This window comes from Lucilia cuprina, chromosome 3 (assembly GCF_022045245.1).
Source record: "Lucilia cuprina isolate Lc7/37 chromosome 3, ASM2204524v1, whole genome shotgun sequence".
NCBI lineage: Eukaryota > Metazoa > Arthropoda > Insecta > Diptera > Calliphoridae > Lucilia > Lucilia cuprina.
In genome coordinates this window covers 35,650,870-35,672,401 of record NC_060951.1, presented here as the reverse complement: position 1 = coordinate 35,672,401, position 21,532 = coordinate 35,650,870, and the positions used below count along the sequence as shown (strand labels likewise).

The 21,532-nt window shown below is 29.7% G+C and overlaps 1 protein-coding gene and 1 long non-coding RNA gene across 4 annotated transcripts in view; both read left to right on the top strand.

Moving 5' to 3' along the window:
* The window catches only part of LOC124418847, a 19,847-nt gene extending 4,319 nt beyond the window's left edge, over positions 1–15,528 (top strand). Inside the window, exons 3-4 of the long non-coding RNA XR_006940258.1 lie at positions 1,239–1,241; positions 15,516–15,528. This is a non-coding gene — a long non-coding RNA (uncharacterized LOC124418847). The remainder of the gene's footprint in view (positions 1–1,238; positions 1,242–15,515) is intronic.
* On the top strand, positions 2,513–12,282 carry LOC111680900 (thioredoxin reductase 1, mitochondrial). 3 transcript variants are annotated; one of them, XM_046946518.1, is made up of 8 exons: positions 2,513–2,657; positions 2,751–2,825; positions 2,909–3,076; positions 10,125–10,342; positions 10,413–10,543; positions 10,615–10,844; positions 10,907–11,663; positions 11,725–12,282. In XM_046946518.1, the coding sequence occupies exons 3-8, from the start codon at positions 2,980–2,982 to the stop codon at positions 11,852–11,854; spliced, it is 1,563 nt and encodes a 520-aa protein (XP_046802474.1). In that variant the 5' UTR covers positions 2,513–2,657; positions 2,751–2,825; positions 2,909–2,979; the 3' UTR covers positions 11,855–12,282. The 3 variants fall into 3 exon arrangements, with proteins under 3 accessions (XP_046802474.1, XP_046802473.1, XP_023298376.2); XM_046946517.1 differs by lacking the exons at positions 2,513–2,657; positions 2,751–2,825 and having other exon boundaries at positions 2,875–3,076; XM_023442608.2 differs by lacking the exons at positions 2,513–2,657; positions 2,751–2,825; positions 2,909–3,076 and adding an exon at positions 5,889–6,018.
* Positions 15,529–21,532: the final 6,004 nt, after the last annotated feature.

The following is a 21,532-nucleotide window of genomic DNA, read 5'->3' as shown; positions in this document are numbered from 1 at the left end:
TTTTTGACAGATGGGATTATTCTACAATAACAAATCGCCTGTTGTTTTTGTATTGTTGTATTTGTTGTAGCGACGAGGCTACCTTATTAAGTGTACACTGGACGAGACATTCGAACATCACACTAGTTTGGAAAAGGGAACAAGGGATTTCGTATGGCAATAATATTTCGGACACTTTGACATGAGCTGGCACCATGCTTAGCAGATTAGAACTCTATCAGTTTTGCGGTTTACCACTACTTGCAATAAAGAGGCAGATTACTAAAAACTGCCTGGTAGCGTTCTCAATAACCAGAGCGCTGTGGCCACAAATGGATCCATACTGGTCCAAATATCTTCTTGGTCTCCAAAGACCACAACTAGGTAGGCTGATATCGTTTGTTACTGGCCACTGTAAATTTGGTATCCATGCTAAACGCATGGGTCTCTCGTTTAATGACTTCTTTAGGAGTTGTCAAAATGAGGATAAAGAAGATACTCAACTTCTTTATGATTGTCCTGCTTTGGCAGATATCATATATTGGCGATATATCAAAATTGTCAAATATTCAATTGGAAAGTCTTTTGGCATTCATTAATTTGTCAGAATGGATGTGAACTTTGTTAACCACACTAATTATTCATGGCTGTAAAGCCTGGTTTCTTACATCAGCAGTTTCCACTCATATCCCAAGCAGGACAAAGATCTTGAATGGTGTCGTTTATTCTCGACCAGTATGAGTTTAAACGGGTACACCATCCGGATCTAAGTTGTGCCAATACCACTCTAGTACGACGTGTTAGGTTTCGTTCCTCGTTTGCAACGGGTGGTGGGCGAAGAAGAAGAAGAGTAAGGAATAATGTTTAAATATATATACGTGTAATTTCAAGTGTCACTGCTACAACAACAACTCATATCCGCTCTATGTTTTCTACTTTTCCCTATCTTTTCTCATCTAACAGGTATTCGTACAAAGGGATCAACCTAGACCCAAGTAAAGCCAAAATTGGCTAACCTTCCCAGTAAGAAATTGACAAAAATGTATGGCATCCCTGTGATATAATTGAAAACTCATTAACTGGTATTAGGTATTTAGCATTTCTAGATTGATTGATCGCTCTGTCAGGCAATCAACCTAAAATTTTTCAACTTTGTCGGTAAAATGTTACTGTTATTGTTCAAAATTTGGAATATTTAAGAATCCAAGTTTAAGTAATGTTATTTATAACGAAAGTACCTATAGTCCATAGTTAGTTAGTCAGTTAGTTAGTTAATTAGTTGGTTAGTTAGTTATTTAGATAGTTAGGTTAGTCAGTTTGTTAGTTAGTTATTTAGATAGTCAGTTAGTTATTTAGTTAGTTAGGTAGTTAATTAGTTCTTTAGTTAGTTAACTAGTTGGTTAGTTAGTTATTTCGTTATTTAGGTAGTTAATTACTTATTTAGTTAGATAGTTAGTTAGTTGTTTAGTTAGTTAGTAAGTTAGTTCATACACACAATCTATCGACACTATTTCATTATAGAAACTAAGTGACCTTGATTTAGAGCAATTAATCTTAATATTTTGAACTTTATCTCGGTCGGTCTTTAATATCTATTTGTATGGCTTTGACCTTTAAAGGTTCTACTATGAACATTTATTTGATCGCTACAATAAAATGATTCTTTACCAAAATTCAAGACCTTATTGCACGTCTACTTTTTGCATAAGAAACTCTGGAACACTTTGCTTTAACTTTCATTTTCTTTGTTATAAAGTTCTGCTATAAACTTATTTTTGATCACTACGATTGTATAATTCTTAATCAAAATGTAAAATCTTATTTCACCTCCACTTTTTGCATAAGAAACTTTGAAATATTTTTCCAAAAGCTTCACAAGGCTGCAACTTCAATATCAAAATCTTTACTTGGACCTACATCATCATTACATGCATCATTATCATTTATAAGCACACATTATACCCTTGAGTTTGTTACAATATTTATTCAATTTCGGATTGGACAAAAGCTTTACTTTCACCTATTACTTCATTATCGATAAATAGTGGTCGAATTGGGAATTTTTCTATTTAACAATGTTTCATGTTGTTTTCCCAAAACTTGTCCTATCATTTGTAAGTATATACATTCTTACAAAGATAGCTAACAAATCTATTATTTTGAGAATATTTTTAGAATTATTTTCCATACAATTTGTACAAATTCTCATTGAACCTGCTATTTGGCTAGCTGATGTAATTAATAATTAAAACAAAATTTTATTTTTAAAATGAATAAATAATAAAAAGCTAATGAGAGGACTCAGGCATTATTACTTTTTTAATTTATAATTTATGTTTTTTAACCATTTTTAAAAACCGTTGCTATGGCCGCCATACTGTAAATGTCAAAACTTTCACAACAAACTTATTACAATTGAATGATTCGGTAAATGACAGACATAAACGGAGCATTATAAACTAAAAACAGCGGAGTTGGTAAGAGTAAAAGTAAAATAAAAAATCTTATATTGTGCTCAAATTAAAATTAAGAAGAAACAAAAAACTAATCTCCTCAATTGCACAAACAATCTCTGATAATGTATAAAAACAATGAAAATACAACTAAAAGGCGTTAAAAAACTAAAAACAACTTGAATCGATTTTTCTACTACAACTTTTTTCCCAAGTTAAAAGGAGGTGGGTGTTTTTATAAAATATCATGATTAACACTTATATATGTTTTTTTATATTTGATTTATAAATATTTGATTTTCTTACAAATTGTGTTAGAAACTTACTTCATTGAGCATATACAAGGATAATAACTTTATAAAACGAAATAGTTTCCTTTTAACGTTCTAACAAGTAAGAGTTATTACCATTTTTTCTTTTACTACTTGCAAATTTAATTCCTATGAATTATTTTGTATTTTTACCTGCATCTGAAGCTAAAAATTCTAAAGATAAACGTCGTTCCGTTTATAAATCTGATTATCTTGACATACGTTTAAAACATTCTATGATGAGTGATGAAGAGTCAGAAATAAATAATGAAATCGAGAATGAAGAACAGGTTGAGTCGAAGGAACAAGAGAATGATATTAATAATGATGATGGTATGTTGTTGATATTACGTTATGAAAGTATATTTTTTTATTTTTATAATTGCATTTTGTTTATTTAACTTCTCTTTGCACCTGTGTTTTCTACTCTTAAAGTTTGCAAATGCATTCGTTTTCTGTTGACTTTTATTTTTTGCAATTAATTGTTTGTGTTTAAATTATCTATTATTTCTATTTCCATTTAAGTTTGTGTTTATATAAAATATTTCATAAAATTGCAGTGTCATTAATAAAAAAATAAAATAATATCTGGAAATTTCTTTAATTATTAGTTAGACAATCATTCAGAATCTTTTCTATTTATTTTCTTTATTTGTGACGAAATATTTAACTATTTATTATGACGTCACTAATGATTCATTGAATTTGTAGAGGTCAGTCAAGAGTTATTCGGAAATAAGTTTTATTTCTTTAATTATTATTCCGTTATTTGTTTTATTTATAATGTATAATAATTACATTTTTAAGATACTTTATTAAAACTCTGTTAAAATATTGGAAATTATAAGAATTTTTATAACATTTGTTTCATATGTATTTTTATTATCTTTTTTTTAGATTTTAACGGATTAGATTAGATAAATTTATATAGGATTTGATAAGATTATATAGTTGATTAAATACCTATCATTCAACTTTTTATTATGTTATATCTTGTTATTATTTGTATTTTAACAAGTTGACAACAGTGAAATGACTTTCAGAAATTACATAGATTAGGTAAAATAGAAAACTTTATAAAAACTTTTATATTTGGTTTAAAACAACTGGCTATAGTCTTGTCTTCAGTCTTAATTATAATTTTACCTAGTATTGACTGCAGTCTTCATAGTACTGATTCTAGTTTTGTCTTAACTATCTTGTTTGTTGACGCTATATTCTCTACAGTCTAGTCTCGAGTCTAATCTATGTTCTAGTCTTTACTCTAGCCTATTCTTTAATCTATACTCTAGTCTATACTCTAGTCTATAGTCTTGTCTATAGTCTAGTCTAAAGACTTCTCTATAGCATAGTCTATAGTCTATAGTCTAGTTATAGTCTAGTCTATGTTCTAGTCTATAGTCTAGTATATAGTCTAGTCTATACTCTAGTCTATAGTCTTGTCTATAGTCTAGTCTAAAGTCTTCTCTATAGCATAGTCTATAGTCTAGTTATAGTCTAGTCTATATTCTAGACTATAGTCTAGTATACAGTCTAGTATACAGTCTAGTCTGTAGTCTAGTCTATAGTCTAGTCTATAGTCTAGTCTATAGTCTAGTCTATAGTCTAGTCTATAGTCTAGTCTATAGTCTAGTCTATAGTCTAGTCTATAGTCTAGTCTATAGTCTAGTCTATAGTCTAGTCTATAGTCTAGTCTATAGTCTAGTCTATAGTCTAGTCTATAGTCTAGTCTATAGTCTAGTCTATAGTCTAGTCTATAGTCTAATCTATAGTCTAGTCTATAGTCTTGTCTAGTCTATAGTCTTGTCTAGTCTATAGTCTTGTCTACTCTATAGTCTTGTCTAGTCTATAGTCTAGTATATGGTCTAGTCTATAGTCTATTCTATAGTCTAGTCTATTCTCCAATCTTTGGTCTAGTCTTTATTGTAGTCTATAGTCTAGTTCATTGTCTTCTAGTCTGTAGTCTAGTATACACTCTAGTATACTCTTAAATTAAGTCTAGTCTTTAATCTAGTCTATAGTCTAGTCTGTATTTTAGTTTATAGTCTAGTCTATTGTCTAGTTTAGTGTTGATTGGACTATAGACACTACTTTAGACTTAACTTGTCTATTTGCCTAGTCTCATTAACTTTTAAAAAGCTTGCGGAAATACAACAAATTGCAAGTGTGCACAGAAACAAATAATGAATATTGTATTTCCCCACAAATAATTCTAAATATTTAGCAATAAATTGATTTTAAAATTATTTCAAATTTCAAAGAAATAAATCAACAAATGAACATTTAATAAATGAAAAATCCAATTAAATAAATAATATTTATGAAATTATACTACAATTTGATCAATTAGATTTTTTCATTTGTTTATTTTGTTCTTAACAGTTGCTAAAATTTCTATATAATAGCAGAAAAAAATCATGATTCACATATCAATTAAACCGGGTTTTATTCAAGCAAGCATGACTTTGAAAAAAAAATAGTATTCAATAATTAAATTCCAACAGAAAACGTGTGATTTGGCAGAGCAAAAACCTTTTTTTTTTTAATTGGTAAAGGTTTGATCAGTTGTATGTTCACATTATCAAACACATGCTTTTATTCTTTTATTTTCATCTAAGCATGCGAATAATTTGTAGTTTTATTTTAAGTTTTCTTATCTGTTTAAGTTCTATTAAATACTACTTGTATATTAAAATAATTAATAATTTGACAGTTGAAGGTAAAACTAGAAAAAAATCCAATTTTATTGCAAAAATGTTATTATTTAAACTTTAACACTCTCTTTCGCCGTTTTCTTTTACTCTCTGTGGGGGGAATATATCAGTTTAAAATAAGAGTTAAAAGAAACTACGTAGTTTAATTTTTAAATATAAATTTCAAATCTCTTTAGAATTACAATACATCAACAACATCAACATTCACTTACTCACTAACTACTCTTCTACATACTCGACCATATTATAGTCGTGCAAATTAATATTGTGTGAATTTGTTAAAACAAAATAAATGTGATAGATGAAATTATCATTTTGTTGTTGTTTTTTTTTTTATAATTTTTTTATTTAAATTTAACAAATACAAAATTTGATTATTGCTCGTTTACAAGTGGCTATAAGAGACCTGCTAGTGTTTTATTAGAATTGAAAGATTGCAGCCGTCTTTTTTTTAAAGAATTTTTGTTTAAATAATTTGAGTTTATAATAATAGAAAAAACAACAAATAAGCCATGGGAGCTGTATTTTCACGTTTATATTGTCCGCGTCCAAAAGGATTAGGTATTAATTGTTATCTATTTTTATCATATCTATTCATTATGATAAATTGTGTGCAACATTTAAAAGAAATATACAAAAATATTTATCTATTATAGTATTAAATGAAATTTTCTTTAAAAACCGGCTAAAATTTTACTTATATTTTGTATTTTAGAATATAATTTAAATTGTTTTAAATTATGACCAATATTTTTGAAATATAATTGGAAAACAAAAATGTATGACTACATGATTTTAAAAAAATGTTTAAATCATTTAATACAAAAATATAAAACAACCGATTGAATATAAACGTTTAACAAAACAAGAAAGTGTTCTCCTTTCCCCTTCTCCATCTGATGAATAAAATACATAGATGTATGACGTTGTAAACAATTAATTTATATTGTTAATCACAATAATAATAACTTATGAATAAAAAAAAATTAAACATTAATTACATTTATACAACGCAAATTGTTAATTTTAACTTTTTTTGAAACAATGGTGAAATTAAGTTAACTATTGTTTCATCTACTTCATCTTAAAAATGAAAGTTATATTGTTCTCTGGAAAACATAAAACTCTCTAGTTATCTCTATTTCGCTTTTGGACAGTGCAAAATACTTATGTGTTGCGCTGTATGGAGTAACATAAACTCTCGTAATATAAAATGGCTATTTGAGGCTGTAATCAAGGTAATAATGTTGTTTGGTTTAATTATCTTGCGAAAGAAAAGGAAACAATACTTCCCTCTTCTCTGCTATTGTCCATCATTTAATGAAAGCAGAGTATAATGTTTCGAACTTGCTGCTCTATTTTGTTTGGATAAACTATCTGGGATATGCCTAAAGAATGTCCTAAACTTTGTAAATCAAACCGAACGGTTTACATCTAGAAATAGAGAGTAATAATCAAATGGACTCCTATGACCAATAGGAAAACACAATGGGAACGCAACTAGGTGAACGCATGTGAGCCACTCAGATTGATGGAGTAGTTGCCCTTCTTATCTAAATCTAGTTGGTAAGAAGTGGTGTCATTAACTTGACAATACCTAAACCAGGGAATTCTTCCCATTGATACTTTTATGCTAAAATGGCTATAAAGATCATCAGTTTGGGAGTGTATTTGTCGTCCTCCCAATATCTTCACTGGAAACACACTTGGGTCCAGTAAATTGATCCCTTTTTGCTACCTAAAACGAAAGAAAACGGTCAGCGTATTAGTACATATCGACCTAAGTAATCTGGTTTCTTAACCTAATCAGATTTTCGCATGAATATAGAAAGTTTATCTTTCGGATACCAACCCCCGATAGATGCATTAAGTCATGCAAGAAAAAGCCTAGCAGATTCATTCTCTGATCTGCTAGAGCAGGGCAATGATAGAGGCGGTGAGTAATTCTCTATTCTTCCTCTATATCCTGGCAGCCAGTGGACAGTCAGCTCCATCGTTAAGTTCCATAGATAAACTCTCAGAATATAAAGAAGTGCTTGGGATTTGTAGCTTGAGAGCGGTATGCCGAAGCAGTCGGTAAAGTGACCTAGCTGAATCATATGTTACATACCAGTTATGTTGTGTCTAATTGCCGCGTTGAGGGTGATCCTATCATAACAAAGAGGACCCTTGATGGTGTGGTGCCAATTTGAAAATTTCTACTGATGAAACTTAAAATTTTTATATATTTTTTTGATTATTTCTCAAAAATAATTAAAATAATTAGTTTAGTTTTTTTAATTTTCTTTTAACATGCTATATTACTAGTTTTCTATTCACTATTTTTACCTTACCAGTTTAAGTTTCATTAAAGTTCCGTTTTAATAATTACTCAAGTTATTGACAAGTTATTTATTTGATCTCAGACAAATTGTATTTAAGTATAAAATTACAAAATGTTTAATAATTTCAAAAGAAAAAACTTTGACTTGAATAAAAAATTAATAAAAGATTTCATAATCGATCGTAACGGTTGATAAAAGAGGTAGAGTGAGAAAGATGTTCTACATCTTTAGTCATAATAGACTTTTAAACCCAATTTTTTTCTCTTGTCTAGTCAATAGACAAGACAGTCTATACAATGTCGTGCTTCTTGACTATTATTTTGTTTCTTGAGTATTCTTTTGTCTTAGACCTGGTTCACACTAGAAAACATTTTTGGGAAAATTTTGATTTTTGTGTGTGAGAAAAATAGAAAGAAATATCAACCATCTCTTTCTCTCACACAAGAAATCAAAAGTTTCTCAACAAAAGTTTCCCAGTGTGAACCAGGTCTTAGTCTATAAACTAGTCTCTTGTCTAGTCTATAGTATAGTCACATGTCTAGTCTATAGACTAGTCTCTTGTCTAGTCTATAGACTAGTCTCTTGTCTAGTCTATAGACTAGTCTCTTGTCTGTTCTATATATTGATCTTTTGTCTGGTCTATAGACTGGTCTCTTTTCTGGTCTATAGACTAGTCTCTTATACGGTCTATAGACTAGTCTCTTATCTAGTCTATAGACTAGTCTCTTAGTTTAAAGACTAGTCTCTTGTTTAAAGACTAGATTCTTGTCTGGTCTATATATTAGTATCTTGTCTAGTCTATAGACTAGTATCTTGTCTAGTCTATATACTAGTCTCTTGTCTAGTCTATAGACTAGTCTCTTGTCTAGTCTATAGACTAGTCTATTGTCTAGTCTATAGACTAGTTTCTTGTCTAATCTATAGATTAGTTTCTTGTCTTGTCTATAGACTAGTTTCTTGTCTAGTCTATAGACTAGTTTCTTGTCTAGTCTATATACTAGTTTCTTTTCTAGTCTATATACTAGTTTCTTTTCTAGTTTACAGACTAGTCTCTTGTCTTTTCTATATATTGATCTTTTGTCTGGTCTATAGACTGGTCTCTTTTTCTGGTCTATAGACTAGTCTCTTGTCTGGTCTCTTGTTTAGTTTAAAGGCTAGTCTCTTGTCTATAGACTAGTTTCTTGTCTAGTCTATAGACTAGTTTCTTGTCTAGTCTATAGACTAGTTTCTTGTCTAGTCTATAGACTAGTTTCTTGTCTAGTCTATAGACTAGTCTCATGTCTAGTCTATAGAATAGTCTCTTGTCTAGTCTACAGACTAGTCTCTTATCTAGTCTACAGACTAGTCTCTTGTCTAGTCTACAGACTAGTCTCTTGTCTAGTCTACAGACTAGTCTCTTGTCTAGTTTTTAGACTACTATCTTGTCTAGTCTATAGACTAGTCTGTTATCTAGTCTATAGACTAGGCTCTTGTCTAAAAACTAGTTTCTTATCTATTGACTAGTGCAAATAATAGTCTCTTGTCTAGTCTATAGATAAGTCTCTGTTTTAGTCTAGACTAGTTTAGTTTTCTCTAGCTCACTCTCTTATCTACTCTTAGGACTAGTTACTTGTCCAGTTAATGGACTAGTCACTTGTCTAGTCTATGAATTAGTCTTTTCTCAAACCTATATACTAGTCTATACGCTATATCAAAATCGATCAAAACATAAACATTTTTTATGCAGTTTTGTCTGGTAAAGATTTAGTTTTTTATTAAGATTTCAATTTATATGATTTAATAAGATTTAATTAAAAAAGACAAATGGTTTAAATTTCGATTAAAAGCAAGTATTTCTTGGGAAACTTACTATCGTAAAATGTATTTATATAATTCAAGTTTCGGAAATTCGAATTTAACTTAAAAAAAATCGAACTTAATTTCGATTGTAGTTTTAGAATAGAGTGTTTGAAAAACAGATTTTGAAAAAAAGTGAAAATTAGTTTTCGAAATAAACCAAAAAAGTTAAAAACATCATTATTAAAAACAGTAGAAAGAAACAAGTAGAAGAACGAGAGTGATTTTAAAAAAGGAGAAATGAAAAGTGTTTAAGTAAGAAAAGTGTAAAGAAAAAAAGATCCAAGCCAAGTGTTTTTAAAAAATATATTAAGAAATGCATGCAGACATTTGAAAAACATTGCACTCAAGATCAGCAACACATAACATCATTATCACTATCCTGCAATCAAAACACACCTACACAAGCATCATCCATCCTACACATTAAGCCTAGTTAAGCTAGAAGTTAACCTTAAGAAAAAATCAACTTATACATTAATATTCTCTCAAAAAACAAATTTACAGATGAATACGATTATGATTTAATTGTCTTGGGAGGTGGTTCAGGCGGTTTGGCTTGTGCCAAAGAAGCTGTAGCAAATGGCGCTAAAGTAGCTTGTTTAGATTATGTAACACCCACACCACTCGGTACCAAATGGGGTATTGGTGGTACTTGCGTAAATGTGGGTTGTATACCCAAGAAATTAATGCATCAAGCTTCACTTCTAGGAGAAGCTGTTCATGTAAGTAAATCATTTAGATTTCAAAAATGTTTGTTTTTTTTATTTATTTATGTCCTATTGAATACTAAAGGAAGCTGCTGCTTATGGTTGGGAAATTCCTAATAAAGAAAACATTAAAGCCGATTGGGGTAAATTGGTGCAGGCTGTACAAAATCACATTAAATCTGTCAACTGGGTGACACGTGTTGATTTGCGTGACAAGTAAGTGTAGCTTTGTTAAATTTAAATGAAAATATTGGTGATTTATTAAAGACACTTTATGATTTTTAAAGGAAAGTTGAGTATATCAATGGCTTGGGTTCTTTAAAGGATCAATACACCGTTGTGGCTAAAATGAAGAACAATACTGAACGTACTTTGACTGGTCGTAATATTGTTATAGCTGTTGGTGGCCGTCCTCGTTATCCTGATATTCCTGGAGCTGTAGAATATGGTATTACCAGTGATGATCTTTTCAGTTTAGACAGAGCTCCTGGCAAAACTTTAGTTGTGGGTGCTGGCTGTAAGTAGTTTTTCCTTCTTCTTAATGCAATTGCCTTTAATTTTCTTTATTTTCCCTATTAGATATTGGTTTAGAATGCGCTGGTTTCCTTAAGGGTTTAGGTTATGATGCCACCGTTATGGTGCGTTCTATTGTTTTGCGTGGTTTTGATCAACAAATGGCCAATATTGTAGCCGATTCTATGGTTGAACGTGGTATTCCTTTCTTACATAAAACCATTCCCAAATCTGTAGAGAAAACACCTGAAGGTCGTCTTTTGGTAAAATACATTAATACCGAGACTCAAGAGGAGGGCAGTGATGTTTATGACACCGTTTTATGGGCTATTGGTCGCAAGGGTTTGGTTGATGATCTCAATCTTGCTGCGGCTGGTGTTGAAGTTAAGAACGATAAAATTCCCGTCAACGAGGCCGAACAAACAAATGTTCCCAATATTTATGCTATTGGTGATATTATTCTTAATCGTCCTGAATTGACACCGGTTGCCATACACGCTGGTCGCCTATTGGCTCGTCGTTTGTTTGGCAATTCAAAACAGATTATGGATTACTCAGATGTGGCTACCACTGTATTTTCTCCTCTAGAATATGCCTGTGTGGGTATGGCTGAGGAGGATGCTATTAAGAAATATGGTGAAGATAATATTGAAGTATTCCATGGTTTCTACAAGCCAACAGAGTTCTTTATTCCCCAAAAGAGTGTGCGTTATTGTTATGTTAAGGCTGTGGCTGAACGTAGTGGTGACCAAAAGGTTTTGGGTCTACATTATGTAGGTCCTGTAGCTGGTGAGGTTATTCAAGGTTTCGCCGCTGCTGTTAAGTAAGTTTTGCTTTTATTTTCCTTTTAACACTATTAAAACGTTCTTTTTTTCCTATTCTAGATCTGGTCTTACCATGAAAATCTTATTGAATACTGTTGGTATTCATCCCACTACCGCTGAAGAATTTACTCGTCTTGCTATTACAAAACGTTCCGGTTTAGATCCCACTCCCGCTTCTTGCTGCAGTTAAACACTATTCTCTTTGTTATCTACGCTATTTCTTAAATACATCCTACAATATCAACACCAACACGCTTTCGTATTCAAAAAAATATCCCGCTTTTTGTGTCTTTTGTATTAGTTTTTCTCTTTTCATTTCACAAAAGTTGTTACCAGTAGAACTGGCTTCATGTCATCATTATTAACCTCCACAAATATAAATTATAGATCTTTTTTAATTTATTTTTTTAGCAAAAATTCTTTTGTTTTGCCTCAAAATTATTTTTTGAAAATAATTTTGTTTGGTTTATCAAACTTATAAAACTAATAAAAGCGTAATCATCAATTGTAGAATGCTTGTTTTTTTGTAAACAAACTCAATTTGTAATACAAAATTTATAAACAAATAAAAAAGAAACACCACATTTACTTTAATAAAGTTTATAAAATTATATATAATACGTACTTGTTAATTGTTTTATTAAAGTTATTTGCTTCATAAATTTGTAATAATTTAAGTTCTATTTTAAATTATTTCTTTATGAAGCAAATAAAAGTTTTCTTGTGCTTGTTTTATGGGAAATTTAAACCGTTTGTCTTAACATAGATAGATAGATAGATAGATAGATAGATAGATAGATAGATAGATAGATAGATAGATAGATAGATAGAAAGATAGATAGATATATAGATACATACATAAATAGCTAGAAGCAAATATTTTTTTTATAAGTTTTATGCGGCATAGAAGGTTTGCAAAAAACCTGTAGTGCCTGTCGTAGAGAAGATCAATAACTTAAGACTGTTTAAAACGAACAATCTTCTTTGAGTATAAAAATTTGGTAGAAAGTGAAAGTGATCACAGAATTCGCTTGTTTTTGCTCTATCTCTTATAGTTTTCGAGAAAAATGGACTTTTGTGTTTTCACTCAATAAATTGATTTTTGATAGGAAATGAAAGTGATCACAGAATTCGCTTGAGTTTGCTCTAACTCTTATAGTTTTCGAGAAAAATGGACTTTTGTGTATTCACTCAATAAATCGATTTTTGGTAGGAAATGAAAGTGATCACAGAATACGCTTGTTTTTGGTCTATCTCTTATAGTTTTCTAGAAAAATGGACTTTTATGTTTTCACTCAATAAATCGATTTTTGGTGGGAAATGAAAGTGATCACAGAATTCGCTTGTTTTTGCTCTATCTTTTATAGTTTTCGAGAAAAATGGACTTTTGTGTTTTCACTCAATAAATCGATTTTTGATAGGAAATGAAAGTGATTACAGAATTCGCTTGCTTTTGCTCTATCTCTTATAGTTTTCGAGAAAAATGGACTTTTGTGTTTTCACCCAATAAATCGATTTTTGGTGGGAAATGAAAGTGATCACAGAATTTGCTTGTTTTTGCTCTATCTCTTATAGTTTTCGAGAAAAATGGACTTTTGTGTTTTCACTCAATGAATCGATTTTTGGTGGGAAATGAAAGTGATCACAGAATTCGCTTGTTTTTGCTCTATCTCTTATAGTTTTCGAGAAAAATGGACTTTTGTGTTTTCACTACAAAAAATCGATTTTTGGTGGGAAATGAAAGTGATCACAGAATTCGCTTGTTTTTGCTCTATCTCTTATAGTTTTCGAGAAAAATGTACTTTTGTGTTTTCACTCAATAAATCTATTTTTGGTGGGAAATATAAGTGATCACAGAATTCTCTTGTTTTTGCTCTATCTCTTATAGTTTTCGAGAAAATGGACTTTTGTGTTTTTTTCACTCAATAAATCGATTTCTGGTAGGAAATGAAAGTGATCACAGTATTCGCTTGTTTTTGCTCTATCTCTTATAGTTTTCGAGAAAAATTGACTTTTACATTTTCACTCAATAAATCGATTTCGATTTTGGCTCTATCTCTTATAGTTTTCTAGAAAAATGGACTTTTGTGTTTTCACTCAATAAATCAATTTTTGGTAGGAAATGAAAGTGATCACAGAATTCGCTTGATTTTGCTCTATCTCTTATAGTTTTCTAGAAAAATGGACTTTTGTGTTTTCACTCAATAAATCGATTTTTGGTGGGAAATAAAAGTGATCACAGAATTCGCTTGTTTTTGCTCTATCTCTTATAGTTTTTGAGAAAAATTGACTTTTATGTTTTCACTCAATAAATCGACTTTCGGTGGGAAATGAAAGTGATCACGAAATTCGCTTGTTTTTGCTTATCTCTTCACTCAATAAATTGATTTTCGGTAGGAAATGAAAGTGATCACAGAATTCGCTTGATTTTGCTCTATCTCTTATAGTTTTCGAGAAAAATGGACTTTTGTGTTTTCACTCAATAAATCGATTTTTGGTGGGAAATGAAAGTGATCACAGAATTCGCTTGTTTTTGCTCTATCTCTTATAGTTTTCGAGAAAAATGGACTTTTGTGTTTTCACTCAATAAATCGATTTTTTGTGGGAAATGAAACTGATCACAGAATTCGCTTGTTTTTGCTCTATCTCTTATAGTTTTCGAGAAAAATGGACTTTTGTGTTTTCACTCAATAAATGGATTTTTTGTGGGAAATGAAAGTTATCACATAATTTGATTGTTTTCGCTCTATCTCTTATAGTTTTCGAGAAAAACGGACTTTTGTGTTTTCACTCAATAAATTGATTTTTGGAAATGAAAGTGATCACAGAATTCGCTTGTTTTTGCTCTATCTCTTATAGTTTTCGAGAAAAATGGACTTTTATGTTTTCACTCAATAAATCGATTTTTGGAGGGAAATGAAAGTAATCACAGAATTCGCTTGTTTTTGCTCTATCTTTTATAGTTTTCGAGAAAAACGGACTTTTGTGTGTTCACTCAATAAATCGATTTTTGGTGGGAAATGAAAGTAATCACAGAATTCGCTTGTTTTTGCTCTATCTCTTATAGTTTTCGAGAAAAACGGACTTTTGTGTTTTTACTCAATTTATCGATTTTTGTTAGGAAAATAAAGTGATCACAGAATTCGCTTGTTTTTGCTCTATCTCTTATAGTTTTCGAGAAAAATGGACTTTTGTGTTTTCACTCAATTAATCGATTTTTTGTGGGAAATGAAAGTGATCACAGAATTCGATTGTTTTTGCTCTATCTCTTATAGTTTTCTAGAAAAAATGGACTTTTATGTTTTCACTCAATAAATTGATTTTTGGAAATGAAAGTGATCACAGAATTCGCTTGTTTTTGCTCTATCTCTTATAGTTTTTGAGAAAAATGGACTTTTGTGTTTTCACCCAATAAATCGATTTTTGGTGGGAAATGAAGGTGATCACAGGATTCGCTTGTTTTTGCTCTATCTCTTATAGTTTTCGAGAAAAATGGACTTTTGTGTTTTCACTCAATAAATCGATTTTTGGTGGGAAATGAAAGTGATCACAGAATTCGCTTGTTTTTGCTCTATCTTTTATAGTTTTCGAGAAAATCGGACTTTTGTGTTTTCACTCAATAAATCGATTTTTGGTGGGAAATGAAAGTAATCACAGAATTCGCTTGTTTTTGCTCTATCTGTTATAGTTTTCGAGAAAAACGGACTTTTGTGTTTTTATTCAATTTTTCGATTTTTGTTAGGAAAATAAAGTGATCACAGAATTCGCTTGTTTTTGCTCTATCTCTTATAGTTTTTGAGAAAAATGGACTTTTGTGTTTTCACTCAATAAATCGAAATGAAAGTGATCAGAGAATTCGCTTGTTTTTGCTCTATCTCTTATAGTTTTCGAGAAAAATGGACTTCCGTGTTTTCACTCAATAAATCGATTTTTGGTGGGAAATGAAAGTGATCACAGAATTCGCTTGTTTTTGCTCTATCTCTTATAGTTTTCGAGAAAAATGGACTTTTGTGTTTTCACTCAATAAATCGATTTTTGGTAGGAAATAAAAGTGATCACAGAATTCGCTTGTTTTTGCTCTATCTCTTATAGTTTTCGAGAAAAATTGACTTTTATGTTTTCACTCAATAAATCAATTTTTGGTGGGAAATGAAAGTGATCACAAAATTCGCTTGTTTTTGCTCTATCTCTTATAGTTTTCGAGAAAAACGGACTTTTGTGTTTTTATTCAATTTATCGATTTTTGTTAGGAAAATAAAGTGATCACAGAATTCGCTTGTTTTTGCTCTATCTCTTATAGTTTTCGAGAAAAATGGACTTTTGTGTTTTCACTCAATTAATCGATTTTTTGTGGGAAATGAAAGTGATCACAGAATTCGATTGTTTTTGCTCTATCTCTTTTAGTTTTCTAGAAAAAAATGGACTTTTATGTTTTCACTCAATAAAAAAGGAAATGAAAGTGATCACAGAATTCGCTTGTTTTTGCTCTATCTCTTATAGTTTTCGAGAAAAATGGACTTTTGTGTTTTCACTCAATAAATTGATTTTTTGTGGGAAATGAAAGTGATCACAGAATTCGCTTGTTTTAGCTCTGTCTCTTATAGTTTTCGAGAAAAATGGACTTTTGTGTTTTCACTCAATTAATCGATTTTTGTTAGGAAAATAAAGTGATCACAGAATTCGCTTGTTTTTGCTCTATCTCTTATATTTTTCGAGAAATATGGACTTTTGTGTTTTCACTCAATTAATCGATTTTTGGTGGGAAATGAAAGTGATCACAGAATTCGTTTGTTTTTGCTCTATCTCTTATAGTTTTCGAGAAAAATGGACTTTTGTGTTTTCACCCAATAAATCGATTTTTGGTGGGAAATGAAAGTGATCACAGAATTCGCTTGTTTTTGCTCTATCTCTTATAGTTTTCGAGAAAAATGGACTTTTGTGTTTTCACTCAATAAATCAATTTTTGGTGGGAAATGAAAGTGATCACAGAATTTGCTTGTTTTTGCTCTATCTCTTATAGTTTTCGAGAAAAATGGAGTTTTGTGTTTTCAATCAATAAATTGATTTTTTGTGGGAAATCACTCAATAAATCGATTTTTTGTGGGAAATGAAAGTGATCACAGAATTCGCTTGTTTTTGCTCTATCTCTTATAGTTTTCTAGAAAAATGGACTTTTGTGTTTTCACTCAATAAACCGATTTTTGGTGGGAAAAGAAAGTGATCACAGAATTCGCTTGTTTTTGCTCTATCTCTTATAGTTTTCGAGAAAAATGGACTTTTGTGTTTTGAATCAATAAATTGATTTTTGGTGGGAAATGAAAGTGATCACAGAATTCGCTTGTTTTTGGTCTATCTCTTATAGTTTTCGAGAAAAATGGACTTTTATGTTTTCACTCAATTAATCGATCTTTGGTGGGAACTCGATCTTTCACCCAATAAATCGATTTTTGGTGGGAAATGAAAGTGATCACAGAATTTGCTTGTTTTTGGTCTATCTCTTATAGTTTTCGAGAAAAATGGACTTTTGTGTTTTCACTCAATAAATCGGCTTTCGGTGGGAAATGAAAGTGATCACAGAATTTGCTTGTTTTTGCTTATCTCTTCACTGAGAAAAATGGACTTTTGTGTTTTCACTCAATAAATTGACTTTCGGTGGGAAATGAAAGTGATCACAGAATTCGCTTGTTTTTGCTCTATCTCTTATAGTTTTCGAGAAAAATGGACTTTTATGTTTTCACTCAATAAATCAATTTTTGGTGGGAAATGAAAGTGATCACAGAATTCGTTTGTTTTTGCTCTATCTCTTATAGTTTTCGAGAAAAATGGACTTTTGTGTTTTCAATCAATAAATTGATTTTTGGTGGGAAATGAAAGTGATCACAGAATTCGCTTGTTTTTGCTCTATCTCTTATAGTTTTCGAGAAAAATGGACTTTTATGTTTTCACTCAATTAATCGATCTTTGGTGGGAACTGAAAGTGATCACAGAATTCGCTTGTTTTTGCTCTATCTCTTAAAGTTTTCGAGAAAAATGGACTTTTGTGTTTTCACTCAATAAATCGATTTTTTGGTGGGAAATGAAAGTGATCACAGAATTCGCTTGTTTTTTCTCTATCTCTTATAGTTTTCGAGAAAAATGGACTTTTGTGTTTTCACTCAATAAATCGATTTTTGGTGGGAAATGAAAGTGATCACAGAATTCGCTTGTTTTTGCTCTATCTCTTATAGTTTTCGAGAAAAATTGACTTTTGTGTTTTCACTCAATAAATCGATTTTTGGTGGGAAATGTAAGTGATCACAGAATTCGCTTGTTTTTGCTCTATCTCTTATAGTTTTCGAGAAAAATGGACTTTTGTGTTTTCACCCAATAAATCGATTTTTGGTGGGAAATGAAAGTAGCTTTTTACTTATCTTTAATAATGTTTGTAAATGAAACTCATGTTTTTTTTGTTTAATAATTCCACTTTTGTTGTTTGTATTTATTACACACATTTTCTTTTGTTAATATTATTTTGTATGCATGTATTTTGTTTTATTTTAATATATATTTTATTTATTATTATTATTGTTTTTATAAATTTGTATGATAAATAATATTATATTTATTTTCTTACTTATTCCGTATGTATATATTTTTATTTTTTAAAACATTCAAAAACATTGACAAATTATTATTATTATTTATTTATATTTTATTTAAAATTTAATAGGGTGACAGTTTATTTTAACAAAATATTTTTGAGGAATTTGAAAAAAATTCCTCTACCAATTTATTTTCTTTTTTTGCTGTATTATGACTTAATAAGGGTTTTGCTGGAGAAATTTATAATTAATTGAAAGTTTTTTTTTAAGAAATAATTTTGAAAATTAATTATTTTAAATGTTCCCAGTTTATAGTGATAATTTTAACAAAATTTCTTAAATATTTCTCAACTTGAATATCACAAATATGATTTTGTTTTCTTTTGATTAACTTTTTAAAATCAAGCTTTAAAATTTGTTGCTTTTTTTTGAAAAAATAAATAGTTTTTTTTTAGTTTTTGTTTTAAAGTTTTTTTTTCCAATATTTTAAGTGTTTTTGTTTTTAAGAAATTTAACTACAATTAAACATTTTGTTTTGTTATTATTTTTATATTATTTATTTTAGTTAACTTAATTTCTTGCTCAAGTCTTTAAATTTTTTTTTTATTTTTTTAATTATTATTCTTTATGAAATACAATGTTTATTTCTTTTGTTTTACTTTTAAAATCACAATTGTTTGAAAATGTTATTATAGTGACAGTTGTTTTATTGGAATTGTTATTATTTTTTAAAATTCTCTTTATTGTTGCTTATAAAACTGCCACTATAACTCCCTTTTCTTTGTTTAAAGTTTGGAATGAAAACTCATATCTTATTAATTTTTTTCTTTTGCTTTAAAGAACTTTAACATAAAATGTTTTTTTTTTACCTTCATTGACTTGGGTTTTTTGAGTTGAGTAACTTTTATTTTGTATTTTTAAGATTTTTGTATAAACTTTTTTTTTTATAGATTTTTTTTATTTTTATATAAATTTGCTACACATCAATATAATTTCTACTAATATATCTTAAAATTAGTTTTAAAAAATGTTCAGGGTTTGATAAAGTATATTTTAAAGTTTTTTCTTTATTTAGTTTCACAGATTTGTTTTTTATTTTTAATATATAAATATTTAAATTAAACCAAAGATTTATATTTTTTTCATGATTGTAGAGAGTAAATATTGAAAAATTGTTGTTGGTCCAGTGAATAGAGTTTTTTCTTTTGGTTTGAGTTTATGTTGTTAGAATTTTCAAATAATATTCTGTTTAGTAAACGAAAAAAAACTGAAATTGAAAAAAAATTATATAAATAATTATTTATAAAAATTAAATAAAAAAACACATCAATCGGTTTTTGGAATTTTGGCAAATTTTTCAAAATTTTGGATTACATTTATTTCATCATTAGATACATTACTTTTATGAAGTTTTTTTCTTCTCTGTTTTGCTTGATTGACCCGGTAGTATGTTGGTTACACAGAGGGAAAAAGAAATACAAACTGCTGGTACTAAATTGACACCAAAGTGTTGTCAACAACATCCGTTGTTAAAGTATATATAAACATATGACAACACTCGTTGTCAACATTAAAATTTTATATACATCCCTTGTCTAAATGTTAACAAACGTGGTTAGCTCACTATTGGCATACAAACCGTATGTCTATACTTTGACAACGGATGTTTTCACTTCTATTCTGTATTTTAATTCGAATCGAAATTTTCTTTATTTGACAACTCCGACACTTTAATAACAACAACTTACAAAAACGTAGTTACGATCGTAATGCAGAAAACATACAATCGAAATTTTTTGTTGGGATATACATTTTTGATCGTATCTGAATGCGGAAACATAATCGAAATTCATAATAGCGGTGATTGCAAAATTATAAATATTTTGGTGTTAATTTGGTACCAGGCGTGTATATTTCCTTTTTTTCTCTGTTAAGTAGTTTTGATTGCCACCAGAGGCCCGAGTATGATTTCACTACAACTGGTAACTTCATGCCTTTTTCCAGCGGAAATTACTCAAAGGACTAGGACTAGCTGCAGAATATATGCGAAAAAAAACGTATTCCATATAATATTGTAATGTCATAGATGAAGACCACGTAATCTATCTATTTATTCCATCAGAGTATTCGCAAAACTACTTCATTGCTTAAACTATAGGACTACAGGATTTACAACATCCGTCCTATATAGTAAAGACCTATGGACTATGTTGTTTGCTAGCAAACACAATTAAAGTTTCGTTAGTATCCATATCCAATTTAATCCTTAGTTATTAGTTAACTTACCTTGAATTCCACTAAAGATTATAATATAAAGTTCATCTCAGTCATCATCTTTTAGAATGAAAAAGTAATTTCTAATCGTGATATAAAAAGTTAAACCAAATGCGTTAAATGATTTAAAATTAACACTGGAAACGTTTAACGCATGTTAAGAGTTATAAGATGAAATGGAAAACGGAGCCTAATCGCATCCATTGTCTTTGCCATTCAATTGGCTATGAAACTCAAATACGATCAGTTTTGGATGATTATCTTTTCGACGATCATAATGACATTTTCGAATCTCATTTCTGTTTATGCTTATGTTTGCAACTAAGAAAATGCAGACATAGCTCATGTCTTTCCATTGTCGTCCTATTTTTAATGGAGATTAATTTCTCAGTGATTTAGGCCCTTCTCAATCTTCGGCATTGGTATATAATTAGTTTCATGTGACTCTTTTCTCTAGCCGCTACAAATTCGCATCAATATAAGCTGAATATTCTCCACAGAACAATTATGCTTTCACATTTGATAGAGTATTATTAAACCAATATAAAGTTTAAAGATCTTTAATATCAGATGAAAATCTATCATCTATAAGATATATGTACCTTAATCGTGAAGTACGTCTCCAAACAGCATCATATATAAGGCGCTATCCACGCACTTTATTAACACTCTACAGTTATTTTATAATTTGCTTCGAATGGAAAATCTTTAGCTTTATTCGTTATCTTTGTAGACCTGGAATTCAACAGTAAAGTTGTTTTGTAACTCGCTTGGAAGGAAAATTCGTTACAAATTGTGGAACTGTTCGAAATATACATATGCAGTTGGTATTTTCTAAAGTCTAGGCATTAAATGTTTATTGACATCAGCATTGCAAACTGATCATCAGTTGCAGTGCAATAATGCATTTCCGAAAGTGCCTTGAATAGGAAATTATGTTTCTCGTAGATAAACAAAAGTTAATGTTAATGGTAATTACGAGGTTAATATTTCTTAACCTAATCATCTAGACG